The sequence below is a fragment of the Nipponia nippon genome, unplaced genomic scaffold, assembly GCF_047370975.1.
Source record: "Nipponia nippon isolate SJK-2023a ecotype South Korea unplaced genomic scaffold, ASM4737097v1 scaffold_14, whole genome shotgun sequence".
NCBI classification, from domain to species: Eukaryota; Metazoa; Chordata; class Aves; order Pelecaniformes; family Threskiornithidae; genus Nipponia; species Nipponia nippon.
In genome coordinates, this window is record NW_028262330.1 from 8,393,248 (window position 1) to 8,409,172 (window position 15,925).

Genomic DNA, 15,925 nt, shown 5'->3' on the forward strand with positions numbered 1-15,925 from the left:
TGCATGTCACGCTTTTCTTGTTGTCTGTGATGTTATCCGTCAGTCAGCCTTCTCTGTGCTGATATATTCAGAGAACTTGTCATTTAAACATTCAGATATTCAAGTGTTGCAGTAAGTCAGCTAACGGTTGGCTCTGGAACTGAAGCACAGCGTTTAATCACAGAAAGATGCAACAAGCAGAACCACCTGGCCAAACTTCCCATGGGTCCTTACTAATTGCTTTGTTTTTAATATACGGTCAGCTCCTTGCAACTTGTATTCCTTGTATCTGGAAGCATTTGCTGTCAAATCGTCCTGAAAGTCATTTCCTACCACATCTTCAAACCATCCCAGAAGACCCACATTTGCCAGAAAGAAATCAGCTGGTTAGTGGGATTTGAGGCTGGACGAATACGGGGTGTATTTACCTGCCCGCAGGTAACTGCTGTAGCCATGCGACCACTTCTGCAGCTGACATTCATAGCACTCATTCCATCAGTGTAACCCCCCTCAGGAGAATACCCCGCTTAACTCTATTAATAGCGTGCACGTGTGCGCACTAAGTATCTGTAGCTGCTCAAGAGCTACAAGAATGTGGCGTGTTGGCAGGGGAGAGTTTGATCCAAGGAGGTTGCAAATGTCCGGTGTCCCATGAGAAAACAAGAAAGGCTTCTCAACCAAGTCCTAAACCTGATGTTTTACTGCATAGTCTCACCAACCAGGAGAGGTGAGAGGGCTGGAAGATGAAGTAGTTAATTGAGCAATAGCTCTGCAGAAGCTGCTGATGGAGAAGGAGGCAGCAGCTCGACCCATCTATCCTCATGTGTCTCCCACTGCTATCAGATATCGCCTCCCGTAAGCTCGTGCTCAGAGCAAGGAGACGAAAATTGCTATTGACAGAAGTACCCCGCAGACAAGGTCCTCTGCTGCAAAGCTGCTAGCGTCTTGCATGGTGGAAACCTATTTTAAATGACAACAGAACACTAATGTTATGGAAAGATCTCGTTGTATATAGTTTTCAGGATTAGGGGGAGAAGAAAACAAAAGTACAGCCTGCCTTGACAAATATTGTCAGACATTGAAGTGCTCTATCTTCCAGTGCTGATTTGTGCCAACACTTCCAGGGCATCAGGGAATGCTGTCATTGATAAACACGAACCATGGGAAATGGCTGTTTCAAAGACATGGCTGATGGTACGGTCAGCAACAACGTGATCATGTAATGCATGGCCACAAACAAAGTTAATAAGCATTTGCATCCTACAGCATTAACTGTCGCTCTCAGTCATCAAAAAATAAAACCCCAGTGAACACTTCTGCAATGGTACAGGCAGGGTTATTAAAGGATTATTTGAGAAAGAGCAAGGAGAAGGTAATATGTCATCAGACTTTGGGATCACTACTTTGATTTCCTGTTGAAAACTCTTTGTACTTTGAGATCTTAAACCCCAAAACAAAGCTTAATCTTCACTTAGGCACTACAATTCCCTCCCTTATCACATTATCTGAGTACATCACACTCTAATTATAGTTATCCGAACAACACTTAGTGAGATTGGGAAGTACTAACCTTGTCGGAGAAGCCCTTGAACACAGAGCAAAAGCGAGTCAGAAACAATTTTTAGTTTTTAAATGCCAGCTAAATACGCTGCAACCAGTAGAAAAAAAAATGTTCTTACACCATTAGCAACACTTCAGAAAATTTGCCTCTTCATTATCATTAACCCAGATCCTGAAGTCCTGGCTCAAAATTCAGAACAAAGTTGTTATTATTACGAGGAAAAAATGCATTATAACATTTGTATTTCTAAAAGCATCATTTAAAACATATCAGTAATCATTCAAAGAAAGGAGTAATACTTACAGCATCTCAGTGGGATATTATATCTTACTCTCAAGAGGTATCCAGAAGTGCTTCTCAATATTTTAGTATCTGTTAGGCAGTGATTGCAGCTCATTTCTCTCTCTAGTGGGTACAGAAGTAGAAGTTAAATATTCCGTCTTCCTCTCCAAAGTATATAAGAGACTGTATCCTCATACTGAAGCAAAGAAAAAAAATATCTCTTCCACGTCACATCCTGGTGTGGAAAACAGCCCATGTGTGCCTCACTGAGCGTGGACCTGTGGCTATGTTTGTCTACACATTTCTTCAAGGCATCCTCTGTGAAGCCTTTGAGAAGAGCTTCAAGGAGTTCAGGCCTTGTGCAGACAGTGTAGAACAGTTGTTACGGAATTTAATTGAGGTGTTTCCTTTTCTGCCACCTCTTCTGTTTCATGGCTTTTATTCATTTGCATTGCTTTCTATGCTACAGCATGGAGCCAGGTATGTCAGCAAATCTCAGTTTTGCTCTGTTTTTATTATTTGTGTTTAAGTGCAAGTCAGACTCTGCTGTTGTGCTTTTAAAGCTGACCACTGCTTTAGTAGCTTCCACCCAGCTAGTTTTAGTTTTTCCCAAATCTGGGTTTCAAAATCCATCATTACGAAAAAAAAGTATTATTACATTTCATAGCAAAACTTTGTTTCTAATACTTTGTGGATTAAAGGATCCTTCAATACCCTGTAGATCACCAAAGTTCTTGACAGCAACTTCAAGCCTCACTGAGAGTTTAATAAGCTGCTGCTGAGTTATATGACACCTATTAAGTTTATGGAAAAAATTTATCCAGTCGGTTGCTGTTATTAGCTATCAAACACCATAGACACTAGAGAGGACCCTGAACCAATCTATGATCTGAACTACAGCAAAAATATTGGGAAGAATATTTTGGATTCCCAGGCTTTGATACAGGTCCAAATCTCACAGCCATTTGCTATTTCTATAAAAAATTGGCCAGAATGACCAATCTCAGTATCCCTAAGAACTGGAAATAGAAAGGAACTCTCAAGCTTGTCTAGAATTTTCTGTTTGGAGCTAATTATCCTCTTTTTTCACCTCTCTAGACTTGCTAATACTCTTTCATGTGAAAGGCTCCAGATATAAGCACCAGGAAATGAAAGTCCCCAGCCATAAAAGAGGAAAAGCCCAGACACTGCTAATACCAACCCCTCCTGCCCTGCTGATGCGTTTCAGGCCTGCAGTGGAAGGGATGGCTTCATGGCCTCCGCGTAAGAGAAAGTTCTGCTACGGGGCCTATTTCATTCAGAAGTTTAATAACGTGAGGCCATTTTACAGAGGCCAAAATTCTCCATCAATCCATCAATGCTGCGAACACAAGAGGCTTGGGAAGCATTTGAGTCTTGCAGACTTCATGTCTCTTAATTGAGTTTCTGGAAGTGGGACATTTATTTGGGCTGTTGCCCATGTCCGTGCCCTGTGAATGCGCAAGTTCACAAAGCAGCCTTCAGTGGACAGAGCCCTCTCCTTCGTGCATCTACCTATTTGCACAGAAGTTGTGGGTGCTCAGTTACCTGTGATACTTCTACTTGTCTATCGGCTCTGGAGAAATTCAACCAACTACCTTAAAAGTTATTGGAGAAGTACATACAGGCTGAGACAGATGCACCTATACACACACAAGCACAGTGTCACTGAAAAGCCTATTTCTGTAGGAAATCAGGGTGAGAAGATTATTTAGATTTTTTCCTTAATGAATAGGAGAGGATAAAAGTCATATTCTGAATGTATTTCCTCTAAATTGGCACACCATAATGAAGAGACTCAAAGAAATGACCATCCAGTCTCAAAGGCCCTGTTATGCTGGGAGAGATTTAGTTTCATTGTGTGAACTGCCATAAAAATAAGCACTGGGGTCTTTAACATCTGAGTTTTGGATTGCCTTGCTAGAGAGCCATCAGGAGCAGCAAACCAGCTGATGGCAAACAGAGGGATGCATGGGCAAACATGCTTGGCAGGAGCAGTCCCAGCTGAAGCGCTCTCGTCCACCTGACAGACAGGACAGGTGTGTCACCTCCAGATGTGATGTGAGCCACTTACTTCTTGTTCACAGCCTTTGAAGTGCTGTGCAGAGAAAGCCTGAGCCGTTACCGCAATTAGAGTAGATGATACATCATTTACTGGAAGAATTAAATGCACTGTAGTAGCAAACCTGCAGTTGACACTCACAGGGTGCAATTGAAATCCTCCGGATTAGTAATTCTTTTGAGATCTTTGTAATCATTGGTAATAGGTAGTGAAATAAATCCACATGTATATCCTACAGACTGCAGCTGTGCTTCTGTTAAAGTAGTATTAAGTGATGTTTTTTAAATCCTTCTGCCAGCTCGAGCTGTAAGCACCAAAACTCCTGTGCAGAGGATAACTCATCCTGGGTGATGTATGTTCCTGAGCACAAAAGCGCTGTTTAATGAATAAGGAAAGCACCAAGGCAGAATCACACCTCAGGGCTTCGCTCTTGCAGTAAGCTCTCTGGGGAGAGGTCCCCGCGCAGCTCGCTGTGCAGCAGCCGTCTCGGCTACCCAACTGCAGCTAAGACTGCATGTGGCTATGGATAACCGTGATAGAAAATAATACAAAATACTAATGTAAAGCTTTACCCCGATGCACAAAGTGCTGAACCTCATCTTGTTCAGTCGAGCGAGGAATTCATCAACTCTGGCATTGTTCCTTCAGGTATCAGGAGTGCACACTCGTGCCCTGACTTACTGCACAGGCTCCCAGTTAACTAAACAAATATGCCATTGAAAGCTGAGCCAACCTTGAGGGGGACATATGGGTTTAAAATGCAGCAGGAAGAGATTTATGGACTTATTTTCCAAGCCTAGAGAGTAACTGAAGAGGCCTCAGACAGTTCAACATTTACCAGCTCTAAGGGAAACCAGCACTTCACTGGGGACAAGACAGGAGGGGTGATAGGTGCTAGATTGGCACTCAGCTTTGCTGTAGAGCCCCAGCCATAGAGCAGGGACCCAGAGTGGCAGTCACTCTAGGAACAAAAAGAAGCTTTGCAAACTCGGTATGCTTGTAAGATAAGCACAGCACTGATAAAGTAAAGCACAGAGAGATTAAAAAACTCAAGAGAACGATATTAGTGGCAGACTGAAGAAAAGAGCCTAGGAATCCTGGCTCTCCCTTCCTTCAGCTAGGCTTCAGCCGAATCTGCCCAAAATTCATTACCTTAGAGATGGTTTCTTGATGGCATAAGAAAAATCAGTGACCAGCCCTACAGGAGATTAATTTACTTAATACAGCCTGGGAGGAAAAGGAAATAAAGCAGAGCTGGCAGAAGCACATTTACTTGGTTCTGTTCCTTATGTGTTATGTTTGCTTTGTTTTCATTTAGGAATCTACAAAGGACATTGCTTCCGAATCAACCACTTCCCTGAAGACAATGACTATGACCATGACAGCTCAGAATACCTTCTCCGTAAGTGAAAAATAATACCTAATACACCGCATTAACAGACGTGGCCAGAGAGACTTTCCTGGGTTTCTCTTCTGTAGAGTGCAACCCAAGTCTCATTCATTGCAAGAGACTGGCCCAAACTGGGTGGCACAGAGCAGTGGTGACGTATGTCCAGTTCACGCTGCAGCTGATGCAACCATGACCCTTGGGGACCCCCATTTCAAGGGTTTCCTTCAGCCAGAGGAACGCTCACAACTGGTGCCCATTCTCTAAACATTATATGGAAAATTTTCAAATGAAAACTACAGCTATCATTCCGAGACTGGCAAAGATATTTTACAGAGGCAGTATTTATCTGATTAGTGTATCAAAACAGGCTTGAGGAGTGGGTTCCAGCCCATTAGGAAGCTTTTCCTAATGCTTAAACCCAACCCTTATGCAAGCCTCGTCTTTTGCAGCTGCTGAGCCACCTCCCCCTGCAGTGAAATGACTGCATTGTAGGAAGGAAGCTGAAATTTCTGCAGCTAACAGCAAAATCTCAACATGAACATGGGCCGTGGCTTCCCTGCATGGACAGCCAGCCATCGCTGCTCCGTGCTGGTGTGTAATCCCCCACAGAAGTAATTTCATCCACCGACCTGGTGCTTGAAATAAGGGCAATCGTTTCATCTCCAGACGATCATTCACTCAGGTGATAGGAAATCTTGGAACCCAAGTGTGAAACTTCACGAATCCTGCGAAATCTGAGTTAGAGTTCCCCTTCTCCAGAGGACGCCTTGCTGTTCCTTCTGAACAAAGAGCTGGCCAGCCAAGCTGAAAGCAATGCCCTTTACCAGAGAAAGGTTCTGCAGTTCACAAGGTGTTGGGAAAGCTTCAGGGAGCAATGAGTGACGCTGCTGGCGGATACACCCGGCACGGCAAAACACTCCTCAATTACACTGCTTTTAATTACCTGAAACACCACTTAGAGAACTGCTCTGCCCTTCTGCTCACTTCTGGGAAACAACTTCTGGTTGCTAAGACAAGAAGAAAGAATAAAAATCCCTGAAAAGTATGCTTTACCAGAAACCCAGATTTTTTTCATCTTTACTCTTGTCAATTTAGATCAGTCATAGCGCTTGGGTGACATGATTTCAGTGCTCAGGCGAAGGCAGAATAGCAGAGTGTGAGCACAGCTGCATTTATCTTTCGTACAAAGCCTTGGAACCAATGTTAAATTGATGCCAAGTCAGCTTTCGGAAAGAAACATCATTAGTAAAAGGACTGTAAAGGAAAGAGGAATTAAGTAGCATCTTGATAAAAGTGTATTATGCCTTCTTTATTTGGACAAAAGGGAGAACTGGGAAAAACAGTGTACAGCTCCGCAGTAAGACATGAGATTGGCAAATTGTTCGTAAGTGTACTTGTGACGGGTGTTCCTAAAAGCTGTTTTCCAAAGTGACTAAGTACAGACCTTAGAAACAAGTTGGTTCAACCCTTTATGTCTTCTGCAAAATCAGGCTTCAGCTGCTCCCCCATGGAGGAGAGCTCCTCCTCGCGTAGTCTGCACAGATAACAGGACTCCTCTGCTTTAACTTTTATAAGAAAAACTGCAGCTCCACTTAAAATGCGTATGGTTGATTTAGAGATTACTGAAAGGTTATGTATCTAAATCCAGAGAAGATGAGCTCATACGTGTATGTAATAGGAACCAAATCATTGTCTAACTAGACACAGACAAGAGGATATTTGCATCCTGTTTCAAAGGAGACGTGAGACCTTCCGTCCCATTTTTGCCCTCTGTGCAACACCTTTGCAATCTGCTGTCTCCACATCATTCACCATGCTTTTTAGCCATTTTTTGGCACAAGTCTCCTGAAGGGCCATGTTGAGGGTAACCCGTATTTTTTCCTGTCTTGCATAGACAAAGGCACCAACGCTGTGTGCATCTTGTGCTCCTGAAAGAGCAGCATGAGGGGTCGCAGCCTGCTCCACAGTTACCAATCTAATACAGGCTTCAGATAAATGTAAACGTTGTGGTGCTAACAGAATTGAGCCCTGGTTCAAAACCCTGTTGAAATAAGTAAAAAAATGACTGATTTTAGGGGACTTTGGTCTGGGGTATGGGTAGGAGCAGGAGTTTGGATTTTGCCCTTCGGCATTCAGGCTGCTCCCTGCAAAACCAAGTGAACGACAGCCACAGTGACAGCTAACACGTGCAAAGGAGCTCAAACATAGACCCCTCCTATTGAACCTTGCCTGTGACAACACACGCCAATCTGTGTGTCAAAAAAAAAAAATCCCCTTCACATGTCTGTGCAGAGCCCCAGCAAGCGCCAGAGGTATCGCTGCCATGCACAGAAAGCCCATGCAGTCCCCAGGCTGCTGCCTGCATCGCCCAGCTGCACACGTGTGCTCCGGCTTCCCTCCTCTCCTGCATTTCTGCAGGCACACGGAAACCAAGCTGCTCCGATCCAGCATTGCACGAAGCACACGCACCTCTCCTTTTGCAGGAGAGGGGATTTCAGCCATACTCATCCTCACAGCGCGTGTGGGGATGTCAGGGCTCTGCTGCGGTGCAAAAGTGCAGCCATGGGGACGGGGACTGGGGACCCTGTTTGAGGGGCATGTCTACGCTTTCGTGCACCTCTTCCCCACATGCTATAGCATCCCCTTTTTAAAGGCATTTGCTTGGCTCCTGCCTTTCGGAGGAGAATAAAAGCACGAGCAGAGCGCCCAGGCTTGCAGCCCCGTGGGGAGGAGCAGCACAGCACGCTGCTGCGCTTCACCGAAGGAGGTGTCACAACGCATAGCGGTGCAGAACAGCCGATGCAAACAGACAGGACGGTAAACAAGAAAAAAAAAGCAGGGGAGAAAGCAAAAACCAGATTGCCTTAATGTTTTTTGATATGCTGTCATTTTATTACCAGTATCAGAAGACATATGTAAATTCTACATGGTACCTACGAGCTTCCTTTTAGATTTCAGAGCTGAAAGCACACATTGTAGGAGAAAATATACTGTAGAGTTTTACAGAAAGAGAACACTGTGTGTTTTGTTTCTCTTCATATTAATTACCTACTATAGAAAAATTATCTCTGGAGATTATTGCTACAAGTAGAACAACCCACCCCCTATATTTGGCATGTCTGGCAAGTTCCCTCTGATGTCATCACTGAAGCATTTTAGGACAGCTCTTTGCTTTAATCGAAATCATTATAAACAGCATGAACGTAACATATAGAAAACAAAAGGCAGAAAGGGTGGGCCGCAGTACATTTTAAGCCTAGGCTGCCTTTTGTCAGGACAGTAACAGACAGACAGTGATTTGGGGTGCCTTCGTGCCCAGCAGCACAGAGCCTGACATTGAATATTTTTCTAATAATTGACTCTAAAAACTGACCCAAAAGTCAAAGCCCTGTTACCTTGTACCGGACACGGGAGGATACACCCAGGACAACAGAATGGGCTCTCAGCACTCAACAGGCTTTGATGAGAGACCTTACACCCTCATTACTCGGATTTGCCAATTATTGCAAGCCACTGTCAGAATAGTAATGCATCCGACTGAATTGGGTTTAGATCTGGTTAAAAATGCCCTGTCTTTAAAAGACACATGCAGCGACATTGCCAGTTTTGGTAAGAGACGGACTTTTCTCGCTGTTGCAGATCGATACAGGCATAAGCTTCCCAGGCAGGGACTGTCTTTTATGTTTGCACCATCCTAACGAGGGCTGGGCCTGTAACAGAGGCTCGCAGGGGCTTTGCAGCGCACACAAAAGCACTGCAGTTATTAAATGCCCAGCCCTGTCCCTCTTGCAGTCAGTGGGAGTTTTGCCACCAGTTACCAGGGGAATCATTAGGAAGCAATTCACAAAATTGGGAACGCCACGGCCATCAAAAGTAAAATGAGAAAGCATCAGCTGTAACATCTGGCCATTTCTCCTCAGGAAACGGGCACTGCTCGCTGTGCGTGGCAGCCGGGAAGACGGCACCCGGGAGAGACGCATCGCTAATGTGCCGCGCATTGGCAGATTGGTGCAGATGGCGGTTTTCTCCTCTCGGTGCGCTCAGCCCTGGGGGTCCCCGTGTCCTCCCGGTGTGCCGTGGGGTTTCCAGCCCTCTGCGACAGCAGCTTCTGACCCACACCCACCTTGGGCATCCCCACGCCCCAGCACCCGCTCACCCTCCTGGGACTCCCCTCCGCACCTTTGCCTTGCCGTGGCCCCCAGCTTTGGGGCAATCCTGTTTTCCACAGCAGTATTCAGCACCTTATCTCCCCTTCTTCAAAAAAATCGTCTCTCTATAACAATATAACTTGGTTCCCCGCTTTGCCTTTCAAGAACACCTACCAGGTTTTACCCCTTTGGTTTTTACAATACAGACTTCCTCTTCTTGTGCCCGTCTATTTTTTCTCAGCCCTTTTGTTCCCCCCCTTCTGCTTCCCTTTCAATTGCTGCTTAGTCTGGTAGTGACCTGACTTCGAAAGCTGGCTTAAAGTGGTGTTTTGACTTTTTTTCTCAGGGATTTTATAGTCCATGCTGGTGAATGGACTGAAGCATACAGAATTTTAAATGACTCTACTTAGCTGTCAGGAAACTAAACACAAACATCTAAGACACACTTGTTAAAATTTCTTCCTTAGAAATCTGAAAGGTTTCAATGTCCTTAATATTCAACAAAAGAAAAAGGGGTTATTAGCTGGGCTCGCTGGCAACACAGATGCTGCAGACTTCAAGAGCTGTACTTCGCTCACCTTGCACATGTACCAAGGAGCAGACCCGCCTGCTCCAGCCATCCCCAAACCTTGCAGGGTTCATAGCCAGCTCATGAATGTTTCACTGCCGCTCCCTGCATGATGTCAGGTCTTACTGTCGCTTACCTCGTGCTTTGCCAGAAACGTTCTGTGCGTGGCGGCATCAGATAATGGCGATAACGCTGGACTTTCTAGGAGAAAGATAAAAAATTTAAGTTACTCAGTTGAAAGGTTGAAAGTGTCTGTGCCACATTGGCTACCTACCCATGGCCTCACCTCCCAAAAACGTGCCCAGAAATGCAGAATCAGTGATAATTCCAGGAGAAGCCAGGGGTTTTGAGGCTTTGTAATCTCCACACTTGCACCCAAGGAGGCATCTGAAATGATAAGTGTCTGCCTTGGTTTTCTACCTCTCTCCCCTCCAGGCATTGTCCGTGCCTCCAGTGTGTTCCCCATCCTAAGCACAATATTGCTGTTGCTGGGAGGACTCTGTGTCGGAGCAGGAAGGATTTACAACAGCAAAAACAACATTATTCTCAGCGCTGGGATTCTCTTTGTTGCAGCAGGTATGTTCTCCTTAAATTGAGTCCTTAAGAAGTGCTGCCTTTTTAAACTGAAAAGGACTGTGGAAAAGCTTGTTGGCAGTTCTCTCCCTGTACCCCCTTCCTGGATCGAAGGCACTGGCAACATCACATTAGGTGAACTTCTGAAGACAAAAATATGTTTTTGAAGCTCTACGATAAGTATATTATAGAAAAGCTTTTAGTATTCCTGAAAAAGGAAGCTAAAGGCAGTAACAAGCAGGTTTTACACTATTTAAAATGCATTAAACATTAGATGAATCAGGCGTCTCTTACTTCCAGGGCCTTTTTCTTTTCCTTTATATGATGGCAGAAAAAATGCACCTATGACAGGTGAGCCCGTTTTTCACACTAGAAACAGCTGAGAGAGTCAGCCACATTGTTAATAGCTTTCCCTGAAGCTTGGATTAAGCATGCTGCATTTAGATGAAAATTCAGCAAGGTGGAAGAGAACTTATCTTGATCAAGGTGAACAGCCGTAGCCCTGAGCTCAAAATATATTTTTATTATTATTCTGAATGTTAGAATCCCACTAACAATATTAGCAAGCTCCCATATGCTACCTTCCCACTGTGGCAATGAAGAGATGGGAACAAATCCTGCTGAATATTTTGGGATCCATGCGAGCATATGTGATCCAGATGTGGATCTATTCTTTGTTTTTCAAGAATAAATGAAATCTTGAGATAAATGAAAGAGTAAATAAATGTAATAAAATTTCCTGGTCATAATCTTTGAACCATTCAGGTCCAGAAAGTAACGTGGCTTGAATTTTATTTTCCCAGCCACATAACCACTGATTTATGTTTTTCTCTCTCTAGGACTAAGTAATATCATAGGGATCATTGTCTACATATCAAGCAATGCAGGTGACCCAAGTGACAAGCGAGACGAGGACAAAAAGAACCATTACAACTATGGTTGGTCTTTTTATTTTGGAGCCTTGTCTTTTATTGTGGCTGAAACCATAGGTGTTCTGGCTGTGAACATTTATATTGAGAAGAACAAAGAGCTGAGGTTTAAGACCAAGAGGGAATTCCTTAAGACTTCTTCCAGTTCTCCTTATGCCAGGATGCCAAGTTATAGGTACCGGAGGCGGAGGTCCAGATCCAGTTCTCGATCTACAGAGCCTTCTCCATCTAGAGACATTTCTCCGGTTGGCATGAAGATAGCAAGCACCATTCCCATGAATGAAATTTCCATGTACACTCTTTCCAGAGAGCCTTTGAAGGTTACAACAGCTGCCAGCTACAACGCAGACCAAGAAGCCAGTTTTCTGCAGGTTCACAACTTCCTTCAGAAGGAATTTAAGGAAGGACTCCATGTCAACATGGTCAACAGGAGAACAACGCCTGTTTGAAATACCTTCCTTTCCCACGCTTTTTGAAGAAATATCAAAACAGAATGGATCTGTCATGAAAGAGAAGGAGCAATGTTAAAATACCCTCTCACCTCTTTAATTGTGGCATGTGTTGAGGTAGCAATGGAGATCCTCTGGACCAACAAAGATATTACATGCTCGTAGCTTTTTTTGAAGCTATTCGGAGTTTGTTTCTTTCAGTTCTTGGTGTCACAAGATGAAGGCAGTTCATATTCCTGCACCTTTGTAGTGTATACAAAATTCTTGGAGAAACCGCACTTGACTTGCCACCAGTGTGTTTTAAAGGATTACAGAAAAATTGTTGTACGACTTTTTTTTTTTCTAATATTGAGGTCCCTTAATACAAACTTGCAAATATGATTTATAACCAAGCCCAAGGATGAATACGAACTACTCAAGTGAGCCACTTTCCTTTGACACAGCATAAACTTTGCCTCTTTCAAAAAAAAAAAAAAAAAAAAGAAAAAAGAGAAAATATTTTTGAAGGCAACACTTTCTAAAACTGACCTGTGCTACTGAAACCGCAGAGCACCCGTGTACTGAGCATTACAGCCTCCCTGATGGGGTAGGAAGGGGGTCTCCCATTTCGGGGTGTAAGGCATCCGTCGGGGCAATGCAGTTGGGGGAGAAGAGGGTGGGTGCATCTTGAAACACCTAGAAAGGGAAGGATTAAAGTAGGTGGGACTTGAGCATATTTGCAAATACCATTTCTTGCCTAACATTTAGAAAACTTGAATTCTTATTTTGACTAGCCCTAGTGCCTGATCCGGCAAGGTGCTGAGTGCTGTCTGTCAGGAGCCCCTATAGACTACTTATAGCAGAGCGCAAAGCAGAGCTGAGCCGGGGTGGCCCACGCAGGCGAAGCCGCCGGTTCCCTGCAACTGCATTCCTGTTTTCCTTACTGCTTCACAAGTGCAACACTAACGCTACTGGAAACTAAGATATCTAAGCAATGTGCATAAGAAAATGAGAAGCTAATACGTTTGGACTAGCAAAACTTCCTACAGCAATGGGAACTGAGTGTTAACAGAATGGATGACAACTTTGTATTTTTTAAAATAGAACAAAAATAATCACCGTTTATGAGATATTTATTAAACTCTTTTTATTATGAATAAGTGCCGCATGGTGCAAGGTATAGTTGCTTTTAGATGGAAATGATGGTTCGACCTAATTTAATTTATTTTGTAATGAATCTACTTACGTGCAGAGAGCCCACAGAAAACTCTATGCATCACCTAAGGGGGAACTAATTTGTACCCTTTGCTTCTGTATGTTTCTAAAAAGGTCTGAAATATTTTTTTTCTTTTAAATTCCTGCTTTCATTTTTTACACTTAGGCTTGGAATCTCAAAGCTCAAGGGCCTGACTAAAAGGTAATTTAATTTAATAGTACTCATGTTGATTTTAGTGACCACTCGACCAAGCCATATGAGAATGAGGTGCCCAGTTCCCCTTGGATGAATTAGGTGCAGTGAGAGAGGAGCATCTAATTCCTGAAGATTCCTTTGAATATACCCATCATCTTTGCCCAGAAATTCTTTGCTACCAGAAGACTAGAGAAGTGGTGATAAGAAAAAAATTCATGATTTGGAAAGCTTGGCTCACTGATGGTGGGAGATCTCAGCCAAACTGTTAACACCTCTTTAGTCTTAATTTATCGTGCGATGGCCGCAGCATCAGTGACTTGGTGGTGTTTTGGATACGAGGCTTTCAGCTAGTTGAACCAAGTCCTCCAGGGAAATCCCGGAGGAGCTGCCTTAACATCCCAAAAAGCAAGTTGAACCCCCCTCTTACCTCACCCACCAGGTAAACCCTGCTTAAGCCTCTCTCCTTGCAAGAACCAAGACACAATTCTCAATTTTAAGCAAAAGTCTTCCCCTAGTCGCTGTTAAGCTCTGCCTAGATCTCAGCCTGGCAGAGCGACATCGTTATTTTTGTGGAGGTGGGTTGGAGCCTTCATCCCTGCTTATTAAGAGTTTCCATTCAGGTTAAAACTCTGCTGGGATCCTTTTTCAAACCTCTGAACTGTGAGAGCTAAAGCGAATGGAGCGATAGGAACGATTTAAAAGTAGAGAATGTTGTGCTACTTTCTGTATCAACACACTATGGAGAAAGATGTTACACAAGCTTTTTAAAAAAAATTCAAACAGACGCAGACAAGAAAACTTTTTTACCTACTTTTCGGCTAGGACAACATAAAAGAGTTCTAAAATTATTAAAGTTCTTGATGAAAGGTTTTTTTTACAAGAATCTTTATGCTTTCAAACAATAAATTATTTCCTACTTTTTGAGACTTCGTAATATTAAAATACTTTGATTAGCTATGATAGAAGTAGAAGTTTGCAATGAAAAAAAAACCTTCTGTCTCATTAGTGTGTCATACTAAGTGCTAATTTACATCTAATTATAGTTGATGTATTTTTCAAGTGCAATTTCCCAGAACTATTTGTTTCCCACTGTGTTAATAAACTAATAGTTAGAAATAAGTCCTCATCCGTGTTTACTGTAATTAAGAATAAAACCATTCCCTTTAAAACCAGGGGCTAGATATAGGCTGTTTTTCTAAACTCATGTACATTGAACTGGAAGTTGACAGTGTGAGGTTTGCTTTGTGCATTGGTTTTGTTCTTCTAATCGTCATTCTCTGGTGAATGTGTTTAAAACCAACCGTCTGATTCCAGCCAAAGTCTAAGACTTTTCTAGAGCCCAGGTCAGACCTGCAGAGGCACGCGCAGTATTTTTACACCAAAAAATGTCTTGCTGAGCGTTTTGGGATGTTCCTCTTTGCCAGAGCCTCCTCCCCCAGAGCAGGGCTGGTTTCAGCAGCTCTCCGAGTGCAATGCCCTGCTTTGGTCCAAGCCAGAGCATCTGCCCCTTCTCCAGCAGGGACCTTTGAAAAACGGAGCTGGAGCAGGGAAGTATTGATGGGATGCTCATGGGATACGGGGTTTGGACAGGGAACAAAGTCACGGGAGATAACAGGGACCAGAGCTTGTGGAAGAATGGGGGCTGTGATTTAAAACTCATGGTCTATGTCAAATTGCAGTGCAGTAATGTGTTCAACTAAAACAAACAAAGAAAAGTGTTGTTTCATTTGACAATTCCAGTAAAAAAAAAAAAAAATCCTACAAAAATCAGTCTTTTCCTGTAGAAAACTTTGATTCTGACAAAACTGAAAAATTTGCAGCATTCCTGCCCATGAACAGGGTCTGCTCCATGGCTGATCTATCTGAACAGAATTAGATTGTGCTCGGATTTTGAAACCACTCAGTGACAGTTAAAAAAAAAAAAATCATCTGTTCTTCCACATCTCTCTGGTTTCCCTGGCCAACATCGAACACAAATTAGCCCCCATTTCTCAACAAGGCCTGCAGATATCATCATCATATCATTAAGAATAATCGGTCTTTTGGCACTATCCTGTAACAGCAGACCTAAAAAAAAATGCTATTGGATCAGATTCGGTTTTCCAAGAAACAAAGTTTCAGGTATATTGTCAGCTCTCTCTTCCTAGTTTCTCATACACAATAGGAGTAAAAGGAGAAACCACTTCATATACCCATACATCTAACAAAAAATTATTTTTATATTTCCTTTTCTTTCCGTATGGATCACATATCCACAAGGGCTAATATATCATGTCCCTTGAGGTTACATTCCTGTCTGCAGTTCAAAAGTGTTATTTCCACTGTGCTTCAGTTCTACTGGTATAATCACAACCATGTATAATGTACTTAACCCTTACTTTTTAAATAAATCATTTTAAATGTATTAATTTTTGTGTGGAGAAAGGTATATAGATTTTTAACTTCCATATTCTCTGAGCTGAGATTTCTGTATTTATTTTTTCACATTTCTACCTATTTTGATTGCAGTTGGGGATATTACTGGAAGCCAATATATCAGAGAAAAAAATATTCTTGTGGTCCCACAAACCAAGACT

General features: G+C 43.0%; 1 protein-coding gene across 1 annotated transcript in view; it reads left to right on the forward strand.

Moving 5' to 3' along the window:
* Positions 1–15,716, forward strand: part of CACNG4 (calcium voltage-gated channel auxiliary subunit gamma 4) — a 43,714-nt gene extending 27,998 nt beyond the window's left edge. The window contains exons 2-4 of the mRNA XM_009467000.2: positions 5,221–5,304; positions 10,444–10,584; positions 11,421–15,716. Of these exons, the coding sequence (XP_009465275.2) occupies positions 5,221–5,304; positions 10,444–10,584; positions 11,421–11,959 (764 nt within the window). The 3' untranslated portion in view covers positions 11,960–15,716. The remainder of the gene's footprint in view (positions 1–5,220; positions 5,305–10,443; positions 10,585–11,420) is intronic.
* Positions 15,717–15,925: the final 209 nt, after the last annotated feature.